The 18,213-nt window shown below is 44.5% G+C and overlaps 1 protein-coding gene across 9 annotated transcripts in view; it reads left to right on the top strand.

Moving 5' to 3' along the window:
* The window catches only part of gtf2ird1 (GTF2I repeat domain containing 1), a 215,490-nt gene that overhangs the window by 48,470 nt on the left and 148,807 nt on the right, over window positions 1-18,213 (top strand). For 7 of the 9 annotated variants that reach the window (XM_060847791.1, XM_060847794.1, XM_060847796.1 and 4 more), the window contains exons 2-5: window positions 1,024-1,149; window positions 13,519-13,660; window positions 15,964-16,113; window positions 17,146-17,329. In XM_060847791.1, the coding sequence (XP_060703774.1) occupies window positions 1,030-1,149; window positions 13,519-13,660; window positions 15,964-16,113; window positions 17,146-17,329 (596 nt within the window). In that variant the 5' untranslated portion in view covers window positions 1,024-1,029. Of the gene's footprint in view, window positions 1-1,023; window positions 1,150-13,518; window positions 13,661-15,963; window positions 16,114-17,145; window positions 17,330-18,213 lie in introns of those variants that run through there. The other 2 variants (XM_060847797.1, XM_060847799.1) reach the window with 2 other exon arrangements.

Below are 18,213 nucleotides of genomic sequence, written 5' to 3' on the forward strand. Positions count from 1 at the left end.
TTGGTGTTAGACTTTGAGCTTCAATGGAATTAAAACAATCAGCACGAAGCAAAAAAGCAGAAAAGCTACAGGTCCCGGAAATCTGAAAACCAGATAGAGCTGGACTGGAAGCACTCAACAGCATTGAACACCATAACAGGCCATAGCTGACAAGGGCACAGACTCTGCCAAAATGGTGCCCAGATCTACTTCATGCTTATAAAAATAAAATGATATTGTAACCCAGCTACTGGTGGAGGACTGTGCTGAAACATTCTCTACTCTCTGCTTAACTCCAGCCCTACCCTGCCAGTGATCTAAGCCAATAAGTCGTTAAGCCACACAGACCCCAATGGGAAGGGTAGAAGTCAGTCTTTGTTCCCATTTGATCCTCACTGTTTGGTAATGTGTATATGAAGGTCAAGGGAGAACAGGATTGACTTCCAATGTGATTCCTGTCAACAATTTCTCTCGACACTCATTCATGAGCTTCAGAAAAGTTGCCAGAAGGCGTGGGGTGAATCCTGTGGGCCTCCCTCCCTACCAGCCCTGGTTATCCTGATCTGATGGGTCACGGCGCTTAAAAGTGACAACTCACTGCTACCTTCCCGAGAGCAGGTTGGGATGGCAACAAATACGGGCCTCGGTATTAATGCTCATAACATAGTAACGAATAGGGTTCATTTAACCAGTGGCCAGTATCTCAGCAACAGGTCATTGCCTTGAGGAAAGAGCAGGAGGGTCAAAACCACCAAGAAAAGTTGATAATTGTGTTGTATTGGGATATTTGACTTTAATTAATTTGGCAACCAAAGTCATTTGTGGCATCCAAATATTTTCAACATCCGAGACTGACACACTCAGACCGTCATATTGACTGCATTTGGTTTGTGAATGATTTGATTTGCACCCGCCCTAATTCATTATGATCCCCGTAAAGAATGGAGTGAAAATGTGTGACAGAAAACAGATGTTACAGTATAATGATATGTGGGAAAGCCCTCAAGTTTCAGTATTCTTTACTGTTGTTATCTCTTTCCCAAGGTAAACATGGCACATATTGGGAGTCTGGAAGAAGGTGCCAGGAGTAATAACTGTCATGACCATCTACAGAGCTTCCGAGACAAGAAGGACATTATCACCAGCCTGGTGTCTGCCTTGGATTCAATGGTCAGTGCAATCTGCTCCAGTAGGACAGTCTTGCCCGCTAAGTATAACTTCTCCCCTCTGATATCATCCTTGTGAATCTTTCAGCAAGAGTGTCTCCACTACCCTTTTTAACATACGTATCAGGTCCATACTGATCTGACGGAGATTTGTGATATATTGCTATTGTTTGGAAACATGGGTGTGAAACGGGCAGAAGAAAAGCAGTACTGAGTGTCTTAAAGTCAGTAGGAGAAAAGCCGTGGGAGAGACGTTAAGGAATCCATGTAAAGAACTAAGTGAGCAGTGTTAGCAGCTTGGTTTAAGGGTCTCAAGAAGAGACATGAGCTAAAGAAGGTAGCATCAAGTGAGGGCTGAAAGCGCCCAAAAATAAATCAATTGCAGTTTTGTCAACTGAACAAGGAACTTGCAAGGCATTACAGTGTGACCCTTCTCTGAGGTTTGTGTCAGTTAAATTGTTACTGAATGTTTATTTCTGTTGTTTGTAGTAAGATTGTTTTAAATAGCTCTTGTATACTCAATGTGTTGATATGTTTCGCTTTTGTGAAAAAGTATTTTACATTCTTTTGTTGAAAGTATATTTGTACCTTTTGTGAATCTGTTCAGTGACTAATAGACACCATGGTGAACAAAGAGCAAAAATAAAACTTTTCATCTATCAGTGAAGGTTTCACTCTGGGGTCAAACATGTCCAAGATTATCATCAGCGAGGATCATTTCTTGCTTCAGTTTGTTCCTGGGATGTGGCCTTTGCTAGCTAGGCCCATGTTTATTGCCTTGTCCTGATTCTCCTGGATAAGGCTGTGTGGAGTTGCTGCTTTTTGGCATGTTGCTGTACTTGCGGTATAGGTACACCCTCAGTGCTGTTAGGAAGGGACTTTCAGGGTTCTCTCTTGGCAAGAGTGAAGAAATTACAAATTAGTTCCAAATCAGGTTGGAGAACTTTGAAGCTGATGGTGTTCCCATGCATTTCCTTCTGGGTCCGGGAAGTGCTGGGTTTTGAAGGCGCTCTCAAAGCAGCTTTGGTAGGTACTGTGTGTCTTGTAGATGGTACACACAGCTTCTACTGTGCATCAGTCGAGGAGGGAATGAATGTTGAAGGTGGTGGGTGTGATGCCAGTCATGTGGACAGCTTTGTACTTGATTGTGTTGAGCTTCTTGTGTTGTTGGAGCTGCAACCAGTCCAGGCAAGTGGGGAGTATTCCATCATGCCCCTGACTTGTCTCCTAGACAGGCATACAGGAGACCAGATGCGAGTTTCTTGCTGCATGGTTCCTAGCCTCTGATTTGCTTTTGTAGTCACAGGACTTGAATGGTGAATACCGTTCAGTTTCTGATCAATGGGAACCCCCAGCATTTTGACAAGGAAGGATTCTGTCATGGTAATGGCATGGAATAGTTAGATTCGATGTTGTTCGAGATGGTGATTGTCTATTACAGATATAGCACAAATGTTGCTGTCTGGGTTTTGATGCATTTAGATATGGTTTGTTTAGTATCTGAGGTGTTAGGAATGGTGTTGAACGTTGTGCAATCATCAGCAAACACCCACACGTCTGACCTTATGACAGAGGATTGATGATTGCTAAAGCAGCTGAAGATGGTGCCATCTCGAACACTACAATGAGGAAATCCCAGAGTTAGCTGACATTGGGATGATTGATGTCGAACAATAGTTATTAATTTCCTTGTGTTAGATATGATTTTGACCATCAAAAAAGTTCCTCCTCACCTCACCCCAACTACCAGTTCCCATTGACTTCAGTTTTGCTGGGAATCCTTCACGCCATATTCTGTCAAATGCTGCCTTCATTTCAAGAGCAGTCCCTCTGGAACTTCACCTGTGGAATTCAGCTCTTTTGTCCATGTTTAGACCAAACTGTGATCAGGCCTGGAGCTGAGTGGCTCTGGCAGAACCCAAACTATCACAGCAAGTGTGAATATTTGACATAGGTTCAACATAACGTCTCTGATTTTCAGTTCTCTCCCAGAAATGAACCTTTATTGCTTGTGTTGCTTTTTTAAAATGGCTTTATTAACTTGTGTTGCTATCTGTGCTGATTGTGGATTTTTTGTTGGTGCGTCCAATTTGGGCTCTCATTATCAAAGCAGCATGCGAACTCTATTCTTCCAGCTGCTGTTTTTCTCATAAGAGTCTTCAACATTTATGTGTAAAATTATGTTTCTGTACTTTGAACAATGTTTCTACTCAGAGACCACAACATCTTTTGAAAGATGTTGGGTTTATTACTGCACAACACAGATGGAGAGATTTGTCCAAATCACTTCCCAGAAAGCACCGGGAGGGTGGGGCAGTAGGGATTACATTTCCCAGCATGCTGTGGCATAAGCATGTGTGCCACAAAGCAAACCCCACAGCAAGTAATAGTTCCCGAAAAGGTGGAACAAAGCTCAGGGAGAGCGGAAAATACTTTGAGTGATCTTTTCCCTCTGGGCATTTGCTGTCAGTCTGAAACGTAGTTCAAAAGAACAAGCTGTGTGGAAATCAGACACTCTCACTGAGACTTCTAGGGCAGACAGTTTCTGCAACTAGCCAACTGAGGATTGTGCGCAAACTCTTGAAGATTAGATTAATTAGATTACTTACAGTGTGGAAACAGGCCCTTCGGCCCAACAAGTCCACACCTGCCGAAGCGCAACCCACCCAGACCCATTTACTCTAAATTGACCCCTGCCCCTAACACTACGGGCAATTTAGCATGGCCAATTCACCTAACCTGCACGTGTTCGGACTGTGGGAGGAAACCGGAGCACCCAGAGGAAACCCACGCAGACATGGGAGAATGTGCAAACTCCACACAGTCTGTCGCCTGAGGTGGGAATTGAACCCGGGTCTCAGGCGCTGTGAGGCAGCAGTACTAACCACTGTGCCACCGTGCTGCCCACCGTGCCAAAGATGGTGGAAGATCGATCAGAGGTTTGGAAAACTAAGTGAAGGTAAGGGTGCTTCAAATGGACAGGGCAGGAAATTCCCTTCTCCTGCACCCACCCAGAGGGAGAACCATTTCATGGAGTCATACAGCACAGCAACAGTCTCTTCAGCCCAATTCATCCATGCTGACCAGGCTTCCTAAACTGAACTAGTCCCATTTGCCTGTGTTTGGTCCATATCCCTCTAAACCTTTTTTACTCATGCATTTGTCCAAATGTCTTTTAAATATTCTAACTGTTCCTGCATCTACCACTTCCTCTGGCAGCTCATTCCATATGTGCACCACCCTCTGCAGGAAATAGTTGCCCCTGTGGTCCCTTTAAAGTCTTTCTCTTCTCACCTTAAACCTAAACCCTTTAGTTTTGGACTCCCCTATCCTCGGAAAAAGAATACATGATTTTATCTGATTTTTCAGTGAGGAAAACAGTAAAATATAGTGAAAAGATTTTCCACTGTCACTATGATGGCACCATTTTGAATAGTTTTAAGAATAAAGAAACAAAAGAAAGGTATAGCTTAAAGAGATCTTTGCTATTCACCCTGTCCTTTCCCCTCATGATTTTATGAACCTCTCTAAGGTCGCTCTTCAGTCTCTGCTCCAGTGGAAAAAAAAGTCCCAGTCTATCTAGCCTCTCTCTGTAGCTCAAACCATCCTGTCCCAGCAACATCCTTGTACACTTTTTCTGCACCCTTTCGAGTTTAACAGCATCGTCCTGTAGCAGAGCAACTGGAATAAGGGTCAAACAGCATGGAAATTCGGTCCAACCAATCCACGCCAACCATGTTCCCAAACTAAACTAGTCCCACTTTTCCCTCCAAACATTTCCTGTCATGTACTTATCCAAATGTCTTTTAAACATTGTGACTGTATCTGCATCCCCCACATCCACTGACAATTCACTCCACACAGATCGTTCTCCATGTAAAAAAAGAAAAAAGCCCCATTTTAAATCTTGCACGCCTCATCTTAAAAATATGCCCCTTAGTTTTAAACTCCCCCACCCTGTGGAAAAGATCCTTGTCATTCACTTTATCTATATCCTTCATAATTTTATAAACCTCAATAAGGTCACCTACCAACCTCCTCAGCGCCAGTGGAAAAAGTCTCAGTCTTTCTGGACTATTTTTATATCACAAACCTGTACGCAGTATTCCGGATGTCACCTCACCAATGTCTTGGAGAGCTGGAACATAACATGCCAACTGCCTATACTCAATGTTCTGACCCAAAACAGTAATATTTATGGTATTGGTGGGTTGCGCTTCAGCAGGTCGGTATGCACTTGTTGGGCTGAAGGGCCTGTTTCCACACTGTAAGTAATCTAATCTAATCTAATTTAGAACTAAATATACTAATCATATTAGAGGTTCATTTTGACAAGACGAGGTGGATCAATATTTGTCATTTGTCACTTTTACCAGGTTTTTTTCTCAGCAGAAATTTTAGATGGAGAATATTTTCCAGCGAGAGCCTCCACACCTACCTCCCCCACCATACCATCCCCACCAACCCCAACGATTGAACTGGCTCCCGCTGGCAAAGGGGACCTTGAGGGCTGACGGGAAACACCCACTGCCTGCATCTAATTGGCCTAAAGTGATCCTTAACGAGCTAGCTGCACAACATTCATCTTGCGGCCCTGACCCCCAACAATCTCCCTGACCATCCCATCTTCACAAAATCTGCCCAGCGACTGGGAAAGGGCCACAATTTAGCATGGTGGGCACCTAGAATATAATTAGCAACTACCTGTCCCCCAGAACTCTGCCTCAGCTGGTGCTAAAAACCAAGGCCTCTAAATTTTCTTTTCTCTGGAATTCAAACAAACATTAACGAGGGAAATTTAGGAACTTTTTTTATTTAAGAAACAAATTTTTAGGGAAAGAAATCTGGCATCCTCACCCAGTCTGGCCTATGTGTGACTCCAGACCCACAGCAATTGACTTTTAATTGGTAATTGAGGATAGGCAGTATGTGCTGGCCTAGCCAGTGACACCCACGTCCTGTGAATGAATAAAAAACTATAAGCTTTGAAGTGATTAATTTACTGACAGTGAGGTGAAGAGGGCTTGTTCTGTCAAGTGGTAGAAGATCCCTTGGCTTTTACAGACAGATATCTACAGTTCATGGGAAATGACACATTGATTTGCTGATTTACTGTCCAAGCAATTCTGCTGAAATTTACCCCAGGGACTCTCTGAAAATAGCATCTGCATTGCAGACACAGACACAAACATAGTTGTAAGAGACAGAAGGAGGCCATCCATCCTTTTATTCAATCAATGCCTTCTCCTTTCTATCGGAGAACAGTCTCCAGTCTCTCTACTCAGCATTTGGGGGCGGCACGGTGGCACAGTGGTTAGCACTGCTGCCTCACAGCGCCAGGGACCTCGGTTCAATTCCCGCCTCAGGCGACTGACTGTGTGGAGTTTGCACGTTCTCCCCTTGTCTGCGTGGGTTTCCTCCGGGTGCTCCGGTTTCCTCCCACAGTCCAAAGATGTGCGGGTCAGGTGAATTGGCCATGCTAAATTGCCCGTAGTGTTAGGTAAGGGGTATATGTAGGGGTATGGGTGGGTTGTGCTTCGGCGGGTCGGTGTGGACTTGTTGGGCCGAAGGGCCTGTTTCCACACTGGAAGTAATCTAATCTAATCTAATCTAATGTTTTGACTTAAGGCTACTTATTAAGAGCCCCTGGTGTTGGAAGTAATATATTAGCATGAATAGATGATTGGCTAACTAATTGTGGGTGGCACAGTGGCTCAGTGGTTAGCACAGCTGCCTCACAGCACCAGGGTCCCAGGTTCGATTCCCACCTTTGGTGACTGTCTATGTCGAGTTTGCACTTTCCCCCCGTGTCTGTGTGGGTTTCCTCCGGGTGCTCCCGTTTCCTCCCACAGTCCAAAGATGTGCAGGTCAGGTGAATTGGCCATGCTAAACTGCCCATAGTGTTAGGTGCATTAGTCAGATGGAAATGGGTCAGGGTGGGTTACTCTTCGGAGGGTTGGTGTGGACTGGTTGGGCCGAAGGGCCTGTTTCCACACTGTAGGATATCTAATCTAATCTAATAGAAGACCAGAGCAGGGATAAAGGAGACACTTTCGGGATGGCAACTTGTAACTCATGTTGTGCCACAGATCGGTTCCAGATGCTGCCAGATCTGCTGAGTTTCTTCGGAATTCTCTCTGCGTGTTTGTGATAAAAATAGGGAGGTTTTACTAAAACCAGTTGGACTGCAGCTGCAATTCTGTGAACAGTTCGGGTTTTCTTGTCTGAGGCGGCATTGGTGGTAATCCAGAGAAGGTTCTGTCTGTTGTTTCTGGATCTGGAGAGATTGAGTAGATGAGGCTTGTGCTCGTTGGAGCTTAAATGAGTGAAGACTTTTTTGAAAGATTCTTGGGAGGTTTTACAGGGCAGATGCTGAGAGTTTGTTTCCCCTTATGGGAGAGTCGAGGAGCAGAGAGCATAATATGAGGTTGCCCATTTCAGACAAAGATGAACATTTCTCTCCTGAGGGGAGTCCGTCTGTGAGATGGTGTTGAGGCTGGATCATTAAATATATTCAAGGTTGTAATAGACATTTTTACTCGGTAAGGGACTTCAGGTTTTTGATGATTTAAGGTAGGAAAGAGTTGAGGATTATGAGCTGAAACATGATCTTGTTGAATCTGATGAACCAAGTAGCCTAATTCTGCACAAACATCTTATGGTCTTCCAGGCTTTTTGTAATGTTCTAGTCACTCCTGGCATTTGAGTGTCCTTTTGTTGCAAAGTCCATCTGAGTCATAAAATCATACAGCAGAGAAACAGACCCTTCAGCCCAACTCGTCCATGTTGACTAGATATCCTAACCTAATCTAGTCCCATTTGCCAGCACTTGGCCCATATCCCTCTAAACGCTTCCTATTCATGTACCCATCCAGATGCCTTTCAAGTATTGTAATTGTACCAACCTCCACCTCTTCCTCTGGCAGCTCATTCCATTCACAGAACACCCTCTGCATGAGAAAGTTACCCCTTAGGTCCCTTTTAAATCTTTCCGTTTCAACTGTTTTAACAGTCCAAAGATGTGCAGGTCAGGTGAATTGGCTATGCTAAATTGCTCAGTGTTAGGTGTGTTGGTCAGAGGGAAATGGGTCTGGGTGGGTTACTCTTCAGAGGGTTGGTGTGGACTTAGGCCAAATGGCCTGTTTGCATACTGTAGGGAATCTATCAATCTATCTACCATAAAAGGGTTCCAGCAACTCTCCATTCCTGGCAACATCCTAATGCATCTCTTCTGAATCCTCTCCAGTTTAATAATATCCTTCCTATAATAGGGAGACCAGAACTGGACACTGCCCAGGAAACAGCCTCCCCCACATCCTGTACAACCTCAACATAACATAAACATTAGAGGAGCCTAAGATGTTCCCATGCATCTGCTCCCCTTGTCCTTCTGAGTGATAACAGTGATGGGTTTGACAGATCGCTGTCAGAGAAACTTGGGGTGAGTTGCTGCAGTGCATCTTGTCAGTGGTTGAGTAAGGGAATATTGACGGTGGTGAATGGGGTGTTCATAACCGAGTTTTCTCCATGTGGTTTTAGAGCTATACCCATCTAGGCAAGTGGAGAGGATTCCATCACACTCCTGACATGTGTGTTGTAGATGCTGGAGAGGAGGTGAATTACTCAACGCAGAATCCCGAGCTTCTTGTAGTCACAGTGTTTATATGACTGATCCAGTTGAGTTTTTTACTCATTAGTAACCTCCAGGATGGTGATGTTGAGGTTTCAGAGATAGAAATGCTGTCAAATGTCAAGGGAGATTGTTGAGATTCTGTCTTGCTGGAGATGGTCATTGCCTGGTATTTCTGTTATGCACATGTTTCTTGTCATTTATCAGCCCAAGCCTGGATACTGTCCAGCTCTTGCTGCATATTGGCACAGATGACTACTTATAAGCTGTGCTGCAGCTGGTGAGCTGTAACTACAGCTTGTGATTTTAATAGGTCAAAATTGATAGCAGGTATATGAAAAATGACTTCGAGTCATAGAGTCATAAAGATGTATTGCATGGAAACAGACCTTTCAGTCCAACCCATCCATGCCGACCAGATATCCCACCCCAATCTAGTCCCACCTGCCAGCACCCGGCCCATATCCCTCCAAACCCTTCTTATTCATATACCCATCCAAATGCCTCTTAAATGTTGCAATTGTACCAGTCTCCATCACTTCCTCTGGCAGCTCATTCCATACACGTAGCACCCTTGGGGTGAAAATGTTGCCCCTTAGGTCTCTTTTATATCTTTCTCCCCTCACCCTAAACTTATGTCCTCTAGCTCTGGACTCCCTGACTCCAGGGAAAAGGCTTTGTCTATTTATCCTATCCATGCCCCTCATGATTTTGTAAACCTCTAGAAGGTCACCCTTCAGCCTCCGATGCTCCAGGGAAAACAGCCCCAGCCTGTTCAACCTCTCCGTATAGCCCAAATCCTCCAACCCTGGCAACATCCTTGTAAATCTTTTCTGAACCCTTTCAAGTTTCACAACATCTTTCCGAAAGGACTAAGTAGCACAAAGACAAGATACTGTTCATTCTGAAAACTGAAATAAGACAGAAATGCTGGAAATAATTGACACTGGTGAGACAAAAGCAGAGTTAATTTTTTTCAGGTTGATCAGAATTCAGCAGAGGTAGCAATGGTTTATAGCAGTTACCTTTCTCCTTATTTGATTTTGATTATACCTGGGCTGTCATTGTCATTTTTAGTATCATCTGTGACATGTCAATAGTAATCTAAACAATCTGATCCTCATTAGGTGTTCATTAATTCTGCGGCCCAGTTAATTTAAAACCATAAAACACATTATAAGTTATGATGCAGAAACTACAACAGTCCAACTGACTTCTGTATGTATAGTTTGTAGAGCAAAGCAGACTGTCAGAGTTGTAACATTAAAGATTCCATGTGCTGGATATGTACAAAGATAAATTCTCTTAAAGCAATATTTCTCTCCACATTACAGCAGTCTGCCTCTCCCAACTGGTATCAACATTGAAGCTTTCCAGTGGTTTACTGATGATATTGTTTACAATAGGAATTGGACTAATTTGTCAAGATCATTTGCTAATAGTGTAAACCGTTGAAAGTAATGAGTGAGAAGCTTCCTTATTCTTTGACTTTTGAGAGATACAGCGCTATAATTTAAAACAAGCAACTGGAAGCCTGTACAATATCTGACTCTCAACGAGCACATAAAACTGATTTTTAAAAAATGGAAAGAACTGCAGATGCTTTAAATCAGAAACAAAAATGGAAGTTGCTGGAAAAGTTCAGCAAGTTGGCAGCATCTGTGAAGAGAAGTGAGAGTTAACAGTGACTGTTCCTCAGATCTGAATTTTGTGACTCCTCCTCAGAATTTGTTTTTGTACCTAAAGCTGATGATCTGACCATTAACTTTGTTGACGTTTGTGCCGTTTTGCTGTGAGTAAATTGGTTGCTGCCTTTCCCAGATTGCAACAGTGAGTATGTCCCCAAAATGCTGGCATGCGGTGAGGGTGCCCCTTCCTCTGAGCTAACAGACCCAGGTTCAAGTCCCGTCTGCTCCAGAGCTGTGCATCACAATAAGTCAATTAAAAATATCCATTTTAATTGAATAGAATGCAGTTTGGGACAAACTGAGATAAAAGATGGTATCGAAATGTGAGTCTTTGTATTTTTAAACATGTATTCATAGCTTAATATTGCTATCACCAAATCCATTGAGATACTGAAAACCATGCAACCTGGAGTCGAACCATAATAGCATTTAATATGGTAATATTGCCACTTGCATTCCCTGTGCTGTTTTGAGTTGTCAACAAAAATCCAAAGCAAATTTCTACAAACACTCGCTAACAAAGTAAGATGTAAATTCAGAAAAGGCGTGACAAATCCCACTGAAAAGGTAGAACATCCATGGTCTGTGGAAACTGTGTGAAGCTCTGAGTTATTAATCAATGAGACAATTAAGTGACACACAAAAGGTCAACAGCAATATGACCAAGGAAAGACTGAAGGAGTTAAACACCTGTGAAGTACTATTCCCTTCCCCCCCCCCCCCCGCCCTTATTATCCTAATCCCAAACCTGCAAGTCAGCACCACCCTCCTGTCCACCACTTTTTCCATTTATCCGCTCCACCCTCCTCTCTGACCTATCACCTTCTCCCTCGCCTTCATCTGCCTATGGAATTCTCAGCTACCTCCACCCTTCCCCACCCCCACCCCCGCTCCTATTCATTTCTCACCTTCTACGGCCCACAAGCCTCAATCCTGATGACGGGCTTATGCACGAAATGTTGATTCTCCTGCTCCTCGGATGCAGCCTGATCTACTGTGCTTTCCCAGCACCACACTCTCGACTTATTTTTTTCAGCCAACATTTTGAATTCCCTTTGCGTCATGCAAGTCATTTATAATGGAGCATTCCCAAATAATCCTATTTTTGTTTAATTCATTCATGGAATGAGATCATTGCTGGCTAGGCCACCATCTATTGGCCAACCTTAATTCCACAGGGGACAGTTGAGAGTCAACCATGCTGCTGTGGGTCTGGAGTCACATGTAGGCCTGACCAGGTAAGGACGGCAGTTTCCTGCCCTAAAGGACATACGTGAGCCAGATGGGTTTTTCTGATGATCGATAATGGATTCATCGTTAGACTGTTGATTACAGATTTTTATTGAATTCAGATTTCCACCATCTGCAGGATTTGAGCCTGGGTCCCCAGAACATTCTGGATTAATAGTCTAACAATAGTACCACTAGGCTATCACCTCCCCTTACCCTATATGATCCGTGAAAAACATGACAAGCCAAAACTTGTACATTCCTGAAGCTCAGAGCCGAAGAGTTGTGGTGCTGGAAAAGCACAGCCGGTCAGGAAGCATCTGAGGAGCAGGAGAATTGACATTTTGAGCATGGAGAGCTCCTGTCAAAATTGCCTGTCTCAAGGCTGTGCTAAATAAAAACCAAAAGAACTATGGATGCTGTAAATCAGAAACCGACATTGTTAGAAAAGCTCCACAGGTCTGGCAGTATCAGTGCAGAGAAAACAGAGTTAACATTTCAGGTCTGGTGACCATGCCTCAGAACTGGGTTGAATTTTGTTATCCTGTGAAATGCTGTGATTATTCCTGAAGTTCGGTATTTATGACAATGATAGGATACCCCTTCCTTTGTCTTGCCTTTAGAGAACAGGTTAAGGACCATTATAGATCCAGATGTTCCTACAGAGGATGCCAGGACTTTTTGGTAATCAGAGAGATTCCAATCCAGATGCTACCCTTAGCTACTTAGAAATCTACCCAAAACAAAAACAGAAATTGCTGGAGAAATTCAGCATGCCTGGCAGCACCTGTGGAGAGAAAATAGAGTCAACATTTTGAGAACTGATTGCATCAAGGAAAAAATGGTATTTACTTTAAAGTCAGGCAAAGGGATTATTGATAGTATTCCAGAGAAGATGATAAGATAGATAGGGGATGATGGGGACTATGAGTGAGTGAGAATGAATTGGCTGTGCTAAAATGCAACAGCATAGGACCTGGGGTAGGAGGCTGGGCAAAAGACATAGGTGTTCTCGCTCTAACATTATTGAATTTGATATTGAGTCATAGAACCCCTGCAATGCAGGAGGAGGGGATTCGATCATCAAGTCTGCACTCGCCGCCTGAAGGGCAACGCACCCTATCCCTGTAACCCCGCCTATTTTATTCTTACCACGGCTAACCCAACTAGCCTACACATCCTTGGACACTGTGGGCAATTAACCATGGCCAATCCAACCTGTACATCTTTGGACTGTGGGAGGAAACCGGAGCACCAGGCAGAAACCCACACAAACACTGCGAGAGTGTGCAAACTCCACACAGACAGATGCCCAAGTCTGGAATCGAACCCATGTCTCTGGTGCTGTGAGGCAGCAGTGCTAACCACTGAGCCACCATGGCTAACTACATGCAGTCCTGAAAGCTGCGGGGTCCCCAGGCAGAAAATCAGATGCTGTTCCTCCAATTTGTGCTGAGCTTCATTGGAGCACCACAGCACACTCAAGCCAGAACTGTTGGTCAGGGAGAATGCTGGTGTGCTGAAGTGACAGGCAACTGGAAACTTGGGGTTATTTTTACAAACAGAGTGTAGGTGTTCTGCAAAATGGTCATCCAGTCTGTATTCCGTATTCCCAATGGAAAGGAGATCACGTTGTGAATACAGTTGACGATCCATCTCTGTATTGACAGATTTCATTGTGAGATCAATGAGGTTTCTTCTGGGTATTAAATTTCTTGAGCATTGCGCAGCAGAACTTCCTTTCCCAGTCTATGGATTTTGACTTTCTGCTTGTTTCTAGCCTTCTCTAAACACTAACCTCTTTGTGATCTCTTGCATTCTGCAGTGCACAGCGCTCTCAAAGTTAAACACTGAAGTGGCCTGCATTGCTGTTCATGAGGAAACCATGTTTGTTCTGGGAACAGAGAAAGGAAAATTGTTTTTAAATGCCAGGCGGGAGCTACAAAAAGAATTTGTCAAATATTGCAGTAAGTTTACACCATTTGGATACTGCACTCTAGGACAACTTGATCTGCTCTGCAAGCTTCTAATATTGACTTTAAAGCCTGAATGTTGTGCTTTCTTCTGTACTGATATTTCCACCACTCTAATGCCCCTTTGCAATGTTTGAGCATCTAACACTGGTTGAGCCTTTAGAGTATGATGCGGGAGTGCTAGAGTGTTAGAGGGGCCACTTTTGGGTAAAATGTTACCCCAAAGCCCCACTGCCTCAGAGGTGGAGATACAACAGAGTTGCAATGCATCTTTCGGAGAAAGACAAGGCAGTGCTGATGGTGCCTGAGATAACATTTCATCCACCAAGCAATATTAGCAACTATAGATCATTTCATTTCTGTTTCTGTTTCTAGGACCTTGCTGTGTACAAAGTAATTGCCAATTGCAAAATTTAAGAGACATATGGATGGGTATATGAATAGGAAGGGTTTGGAGGGATATGGGCCGGGTGTTGGCAGGTGGGACCAGATTGGGTTGGGATATCTGGTCGGCATGGACGGGTTGGACCGAAGGGTCTGTTTCTGTGCTGTACATCTCTATGTCTCTATGTCAAAAGCGGCCATTGCAGTACAGCAACCATTGTTTTAATCAGCACCTTATTAACCAGCAAACTGTATACCTCAAATATCGTGATCTTCAGCGATGTCCTGAGTATTTATCCTGTAAATAAAGTATAACAATCACCCTTGCACTATGTTCCTTTACTTACTTTGTGTTTTTACATTGATTTTCGGAAGTGTTTTGACCTAGATTTTTGAGGGATGCTGAACCATTGCTTGGTCAGGGTTTGCTGCTGTTATACGTACCTCTTGATTATCCAGAATATTTAGTGAACCGGTACACTCCTGATTCCCATGGGTGCTGGTTAATAGAAAGCTTGCTGTACTTACACTGGTTGCGTTCGATTTTGGAGCATCTTGGGGTATTATCCCAAACCATGTCCTTTCTTATTGAGGAACACTCAAGGTTATTTTGTATTGATGATGATGATGTCTGCTCATAGACAAAGAGAGAGCAGTTAATGCTTCATTTACTTTACAAGAGGATTTCATTGGACGTCCCAGCTAATGTTACATAGAGTCATAGAGATGTACAGCACGGAAACCGACCCTTTGGTCCAACTTATCCACACCCACCAGGTATCCCAACGCAATCTAGCCCCATCGACCAGCACCTGGCCCATATCCCTCCAAACCCTTCCTATTCATATACCCATCCAAATGCCTTTTAAATTTTGCAATTGTACTAGCCTCCATAATTTCCTCTGGAAGCTCATTCCATACACGTGTGAAAAAGTTGCCCCTTAGGTAGTTCATAAAAGGTCCCAGAAAAATGCTCAAGCTCTGAATTGTTACTGAATCCTTTGGGGTGAGGTTGGAATCATTTCCAAATCCTGAGCCCAGAACAGTCATGAGATTCCATTCCTAGATCCAGGCGGGTGCAAAGGGCAAATAATTTGAATGATAAAGAATTAAGTCACGGTCTGTGACTACTTTCCCCATCTGCCACATCAGCTGAGACAGAGGGAGCCAAATTAATATTTTGTTCAAGGGCAGGAGACAATCCTGCTCATAATGAGGAGGTGCACAGCTCGGGAGTATTAACTTAAAAACCAGAAGAACTGCTGATACTGTAAATCAGAAACATAGAACAAATTGCTGGAAAAGCTCAGCAGATCGGTCAGCACCTGTGGAGAGAAGTCAGAGTTGACATTTCTGCTCAAGCGACTCTTCCTCAGAACTGTTAACACTCCACAGATGCTGAGCTTCTCCAGTAATTTCTGTTTTTAGTTTGCAAAGGGAATTTTAAAGTTGCTCTCAGGGCTGTGCAGTGTGTGGTCAGGTGTGGGCTGCTGCGTCTAATGCCAAATGCTCCAGTTAGCTTTCTGGCTCAGGACCAATGTAAACAGAGGTCAGGGTGCCAGTCAACTGCCTCTTCTTTCAGTATGAGCATTTGTTCTGAATTCTTGGGCTGGTCTGGGGGAGTTGACTCTGGGTCTTCCTCCAATATGTGGCTTAAACAAGTTTAAACACACAGTATGGTTAACACTACCATTTTAGCAACAGGCTTCGAAGACTGACCTCAAATTCCTACTTCCCTTATTTCAGTAGATGCACTGGCCCTGTTTAGAATGAGAGAGTTAGAGCTTCCAATTAATATAGCAGACGGTTAAAGTTCGGACCTTGTTCCTGCACTGGGAATTACATGGTGAATTTTACATTGTCACCTAGCATTGATCTCTGCACTTAACCTCCATCTCTCTTTCTCCCTTCAGCAGCCAACTGGAACGCACATCTCCGGGAGATGGAGATGTTGAAAATGGTGACTGACAATGGACGGAGTGTCCAAAGGGACTCGCTGGATCCCATGACTGACGTTTTTGTCCTTCGCAAAATGGTGGAAGAAGTGTTCGCTGTTCTTTACAGTGAGTGTGTGGAGTTTGAGAGATTGTGTATAGTGCACACTGGGAGAGCTGCTGGGTCAGGTTTTGATAGGGGTTTAGGTGTACACAGAGCAGTGTAGACAGCACAAACTTGTTCCAGAAATATCAGGGCACTTTTTAATTGGGCGCTCTCTGGCTTTGCCGGGGCACTATTCTACTGGCGCAATCTGGCTCTGCACTGGTGTTCTCTGGTTCTGCCAGGGGTACTGTTTTACTGGAGCTCTCTGGCTCTGCTGGGGGATACTGTTCCAGTGGAGCTCTCTGGCTGTGTCAGAGGCACTGTGCCAGTGGAGCTCTGTGGCTCTGCCTGGGGCACTTTCCACTGGGGCTGTCTGGTTCTGCTAGGTGTACTGTTTTACTGCAGCTGCCTGGCTCTGCAGGGGCACTGTTTCTCTGGCGTTATCTGGCTCTGCTGGGGGTGCTGTTCCAGTGGCGCTCTCTGACTCTGCCGGGGGCACTGTTCCACTGGCGCTCTATGGCTCTGCAGGGGCACTGTTTCTCTGGCGTTATCTGGCTCTGCTGGGGGCACTGTTCCAGTGGCACTCTCTGGCTCTGCCGGGGGCACTGTTCCAGTGGCGCTCTATGGCTCTGCCGACAGCACTGATCCACTGGAGCTGTCTGGCTGTGCCAGGGGCACTGTTGCACTGGAGCTCTCTGGCTCTCCTGGGCAGTATTTTTCCACTGGAGCTCTCTGGTTCTGTCAGCCTACTGTTCTGGACCCACTGCTGAATGTGATTCATTGTAAGGCCACAAGGTCTACTGCTTATAGGTTAAAAATTCTCATTATTTAATCAGGAAAAACTTGCTCATCTAGAGTTGCTTATAAATATTTGGCTGTGAGTCATATTTTGAAAAAAATCATTTTACTATTTCCTGCACAATTGTTGAAATGAGTGCTATGTGACAACATCATGGTGAGATGAAGTAATGTGAGACAGTGTTGGGAATTCGGACCTATCGCGTGTTGGTTTGGACTTCCTTCATCATTAATGATCAAACGCACTTGGATTTCAGGTGAGGCCCTGGAAAAGTCTTCAATTGTCCCTGTGCCTTATGAGAAAATCTTGAAGGATCCACCTTCCGTCGTGGTTCATGGGCTACCTGATGGGGTCAGCTTCAAGCGGCCATCTGAGTATGAAGCCCACACTCTGAAGAGGATTCTGGAACGGAGTAACCGAATTCGTTTTATTCTGAAAAGGTATTTGCCTGTGAAATGTGGTGTTAGATGAGAGAGAGCAAGAAGACGGACTCACTCGCACACTGACAGGCTGAGTGAGGCAGGACTGTGTTCCACACCATTACCCATTTGAACAGCACTTGGCAGCAAACAAAGGACAGTGAGAATGTAGTGAAGGAACACCAACTTGCATTCCTTTGGCATCCCACTCTGGAGTTAATGAAGTGTTTGACAAGTTACACATTATTTGTAACGTAGGAAATGCGACAGACATTTAGCAATGTAACAATGATCCAAAATCTGCGTTAGGTGTTGGTTGCAGACAAAAATATTGGCAAGGACACTGGCAGAGAAACTATCTGCTCTTCCTCGGGTAGAGGCAAGACGTAATTTTTGTGGGACAACCCCTTGGCACGATGGCCCATCAAACCCTTTGGCCCATCAAAGTAGTCTGACAGTGCCACACACTCTCATTGCGGCGGTTAATTTGTCAGTCTGGAGATTGAGTTGCTTAGATTAGATTAGATTACTTACAGTGTGGAAACAGGCCCTTCGGCCCAACAAGTCCACACCGACCCGCCGAAGCGCAATCCACCCATACCCCTACATTTACCCCTTAACTAACACTATGGGCAATTTAGCATGGCCAATACACCTGACCCGCACATCTTTGGACTGTGGGAGGAAACCGGAGCACCCAGAGGAAACCCACGCAGACACGGGGAGAACGTGCAAACTCCACACAGTCAGTCACCTGAGTCGGGAATTGAACCCAGGTCCCTGGCGCTGTGAGGCAGCAGTGCTAACCACTGTGCCACCGTGCCGCCCAATGATTGGGCGGTGAGATAGAGTTCAAGTCTCTATCTCACATCTTTCTGACCCAGATGTGAGAGGAGCTCCTACTG

This window comes from Hemiscyllium ocellatum, chromosome 31 (genome assembly GCF_020745735.1).
Source record: "Hemiscyllium ocellatum isolate sHemOce1 chromosome 31, sHemOce1.pat.X.cur, whole genome shotgun sequence".
Lineage (NCBI taxonomy): Eukaryota > Metazoa > Chordata > Chondrichthyes > Orectolobiformes > Hemiscylliidae > Hemiscyllium > Hemiscyllium ocellatum.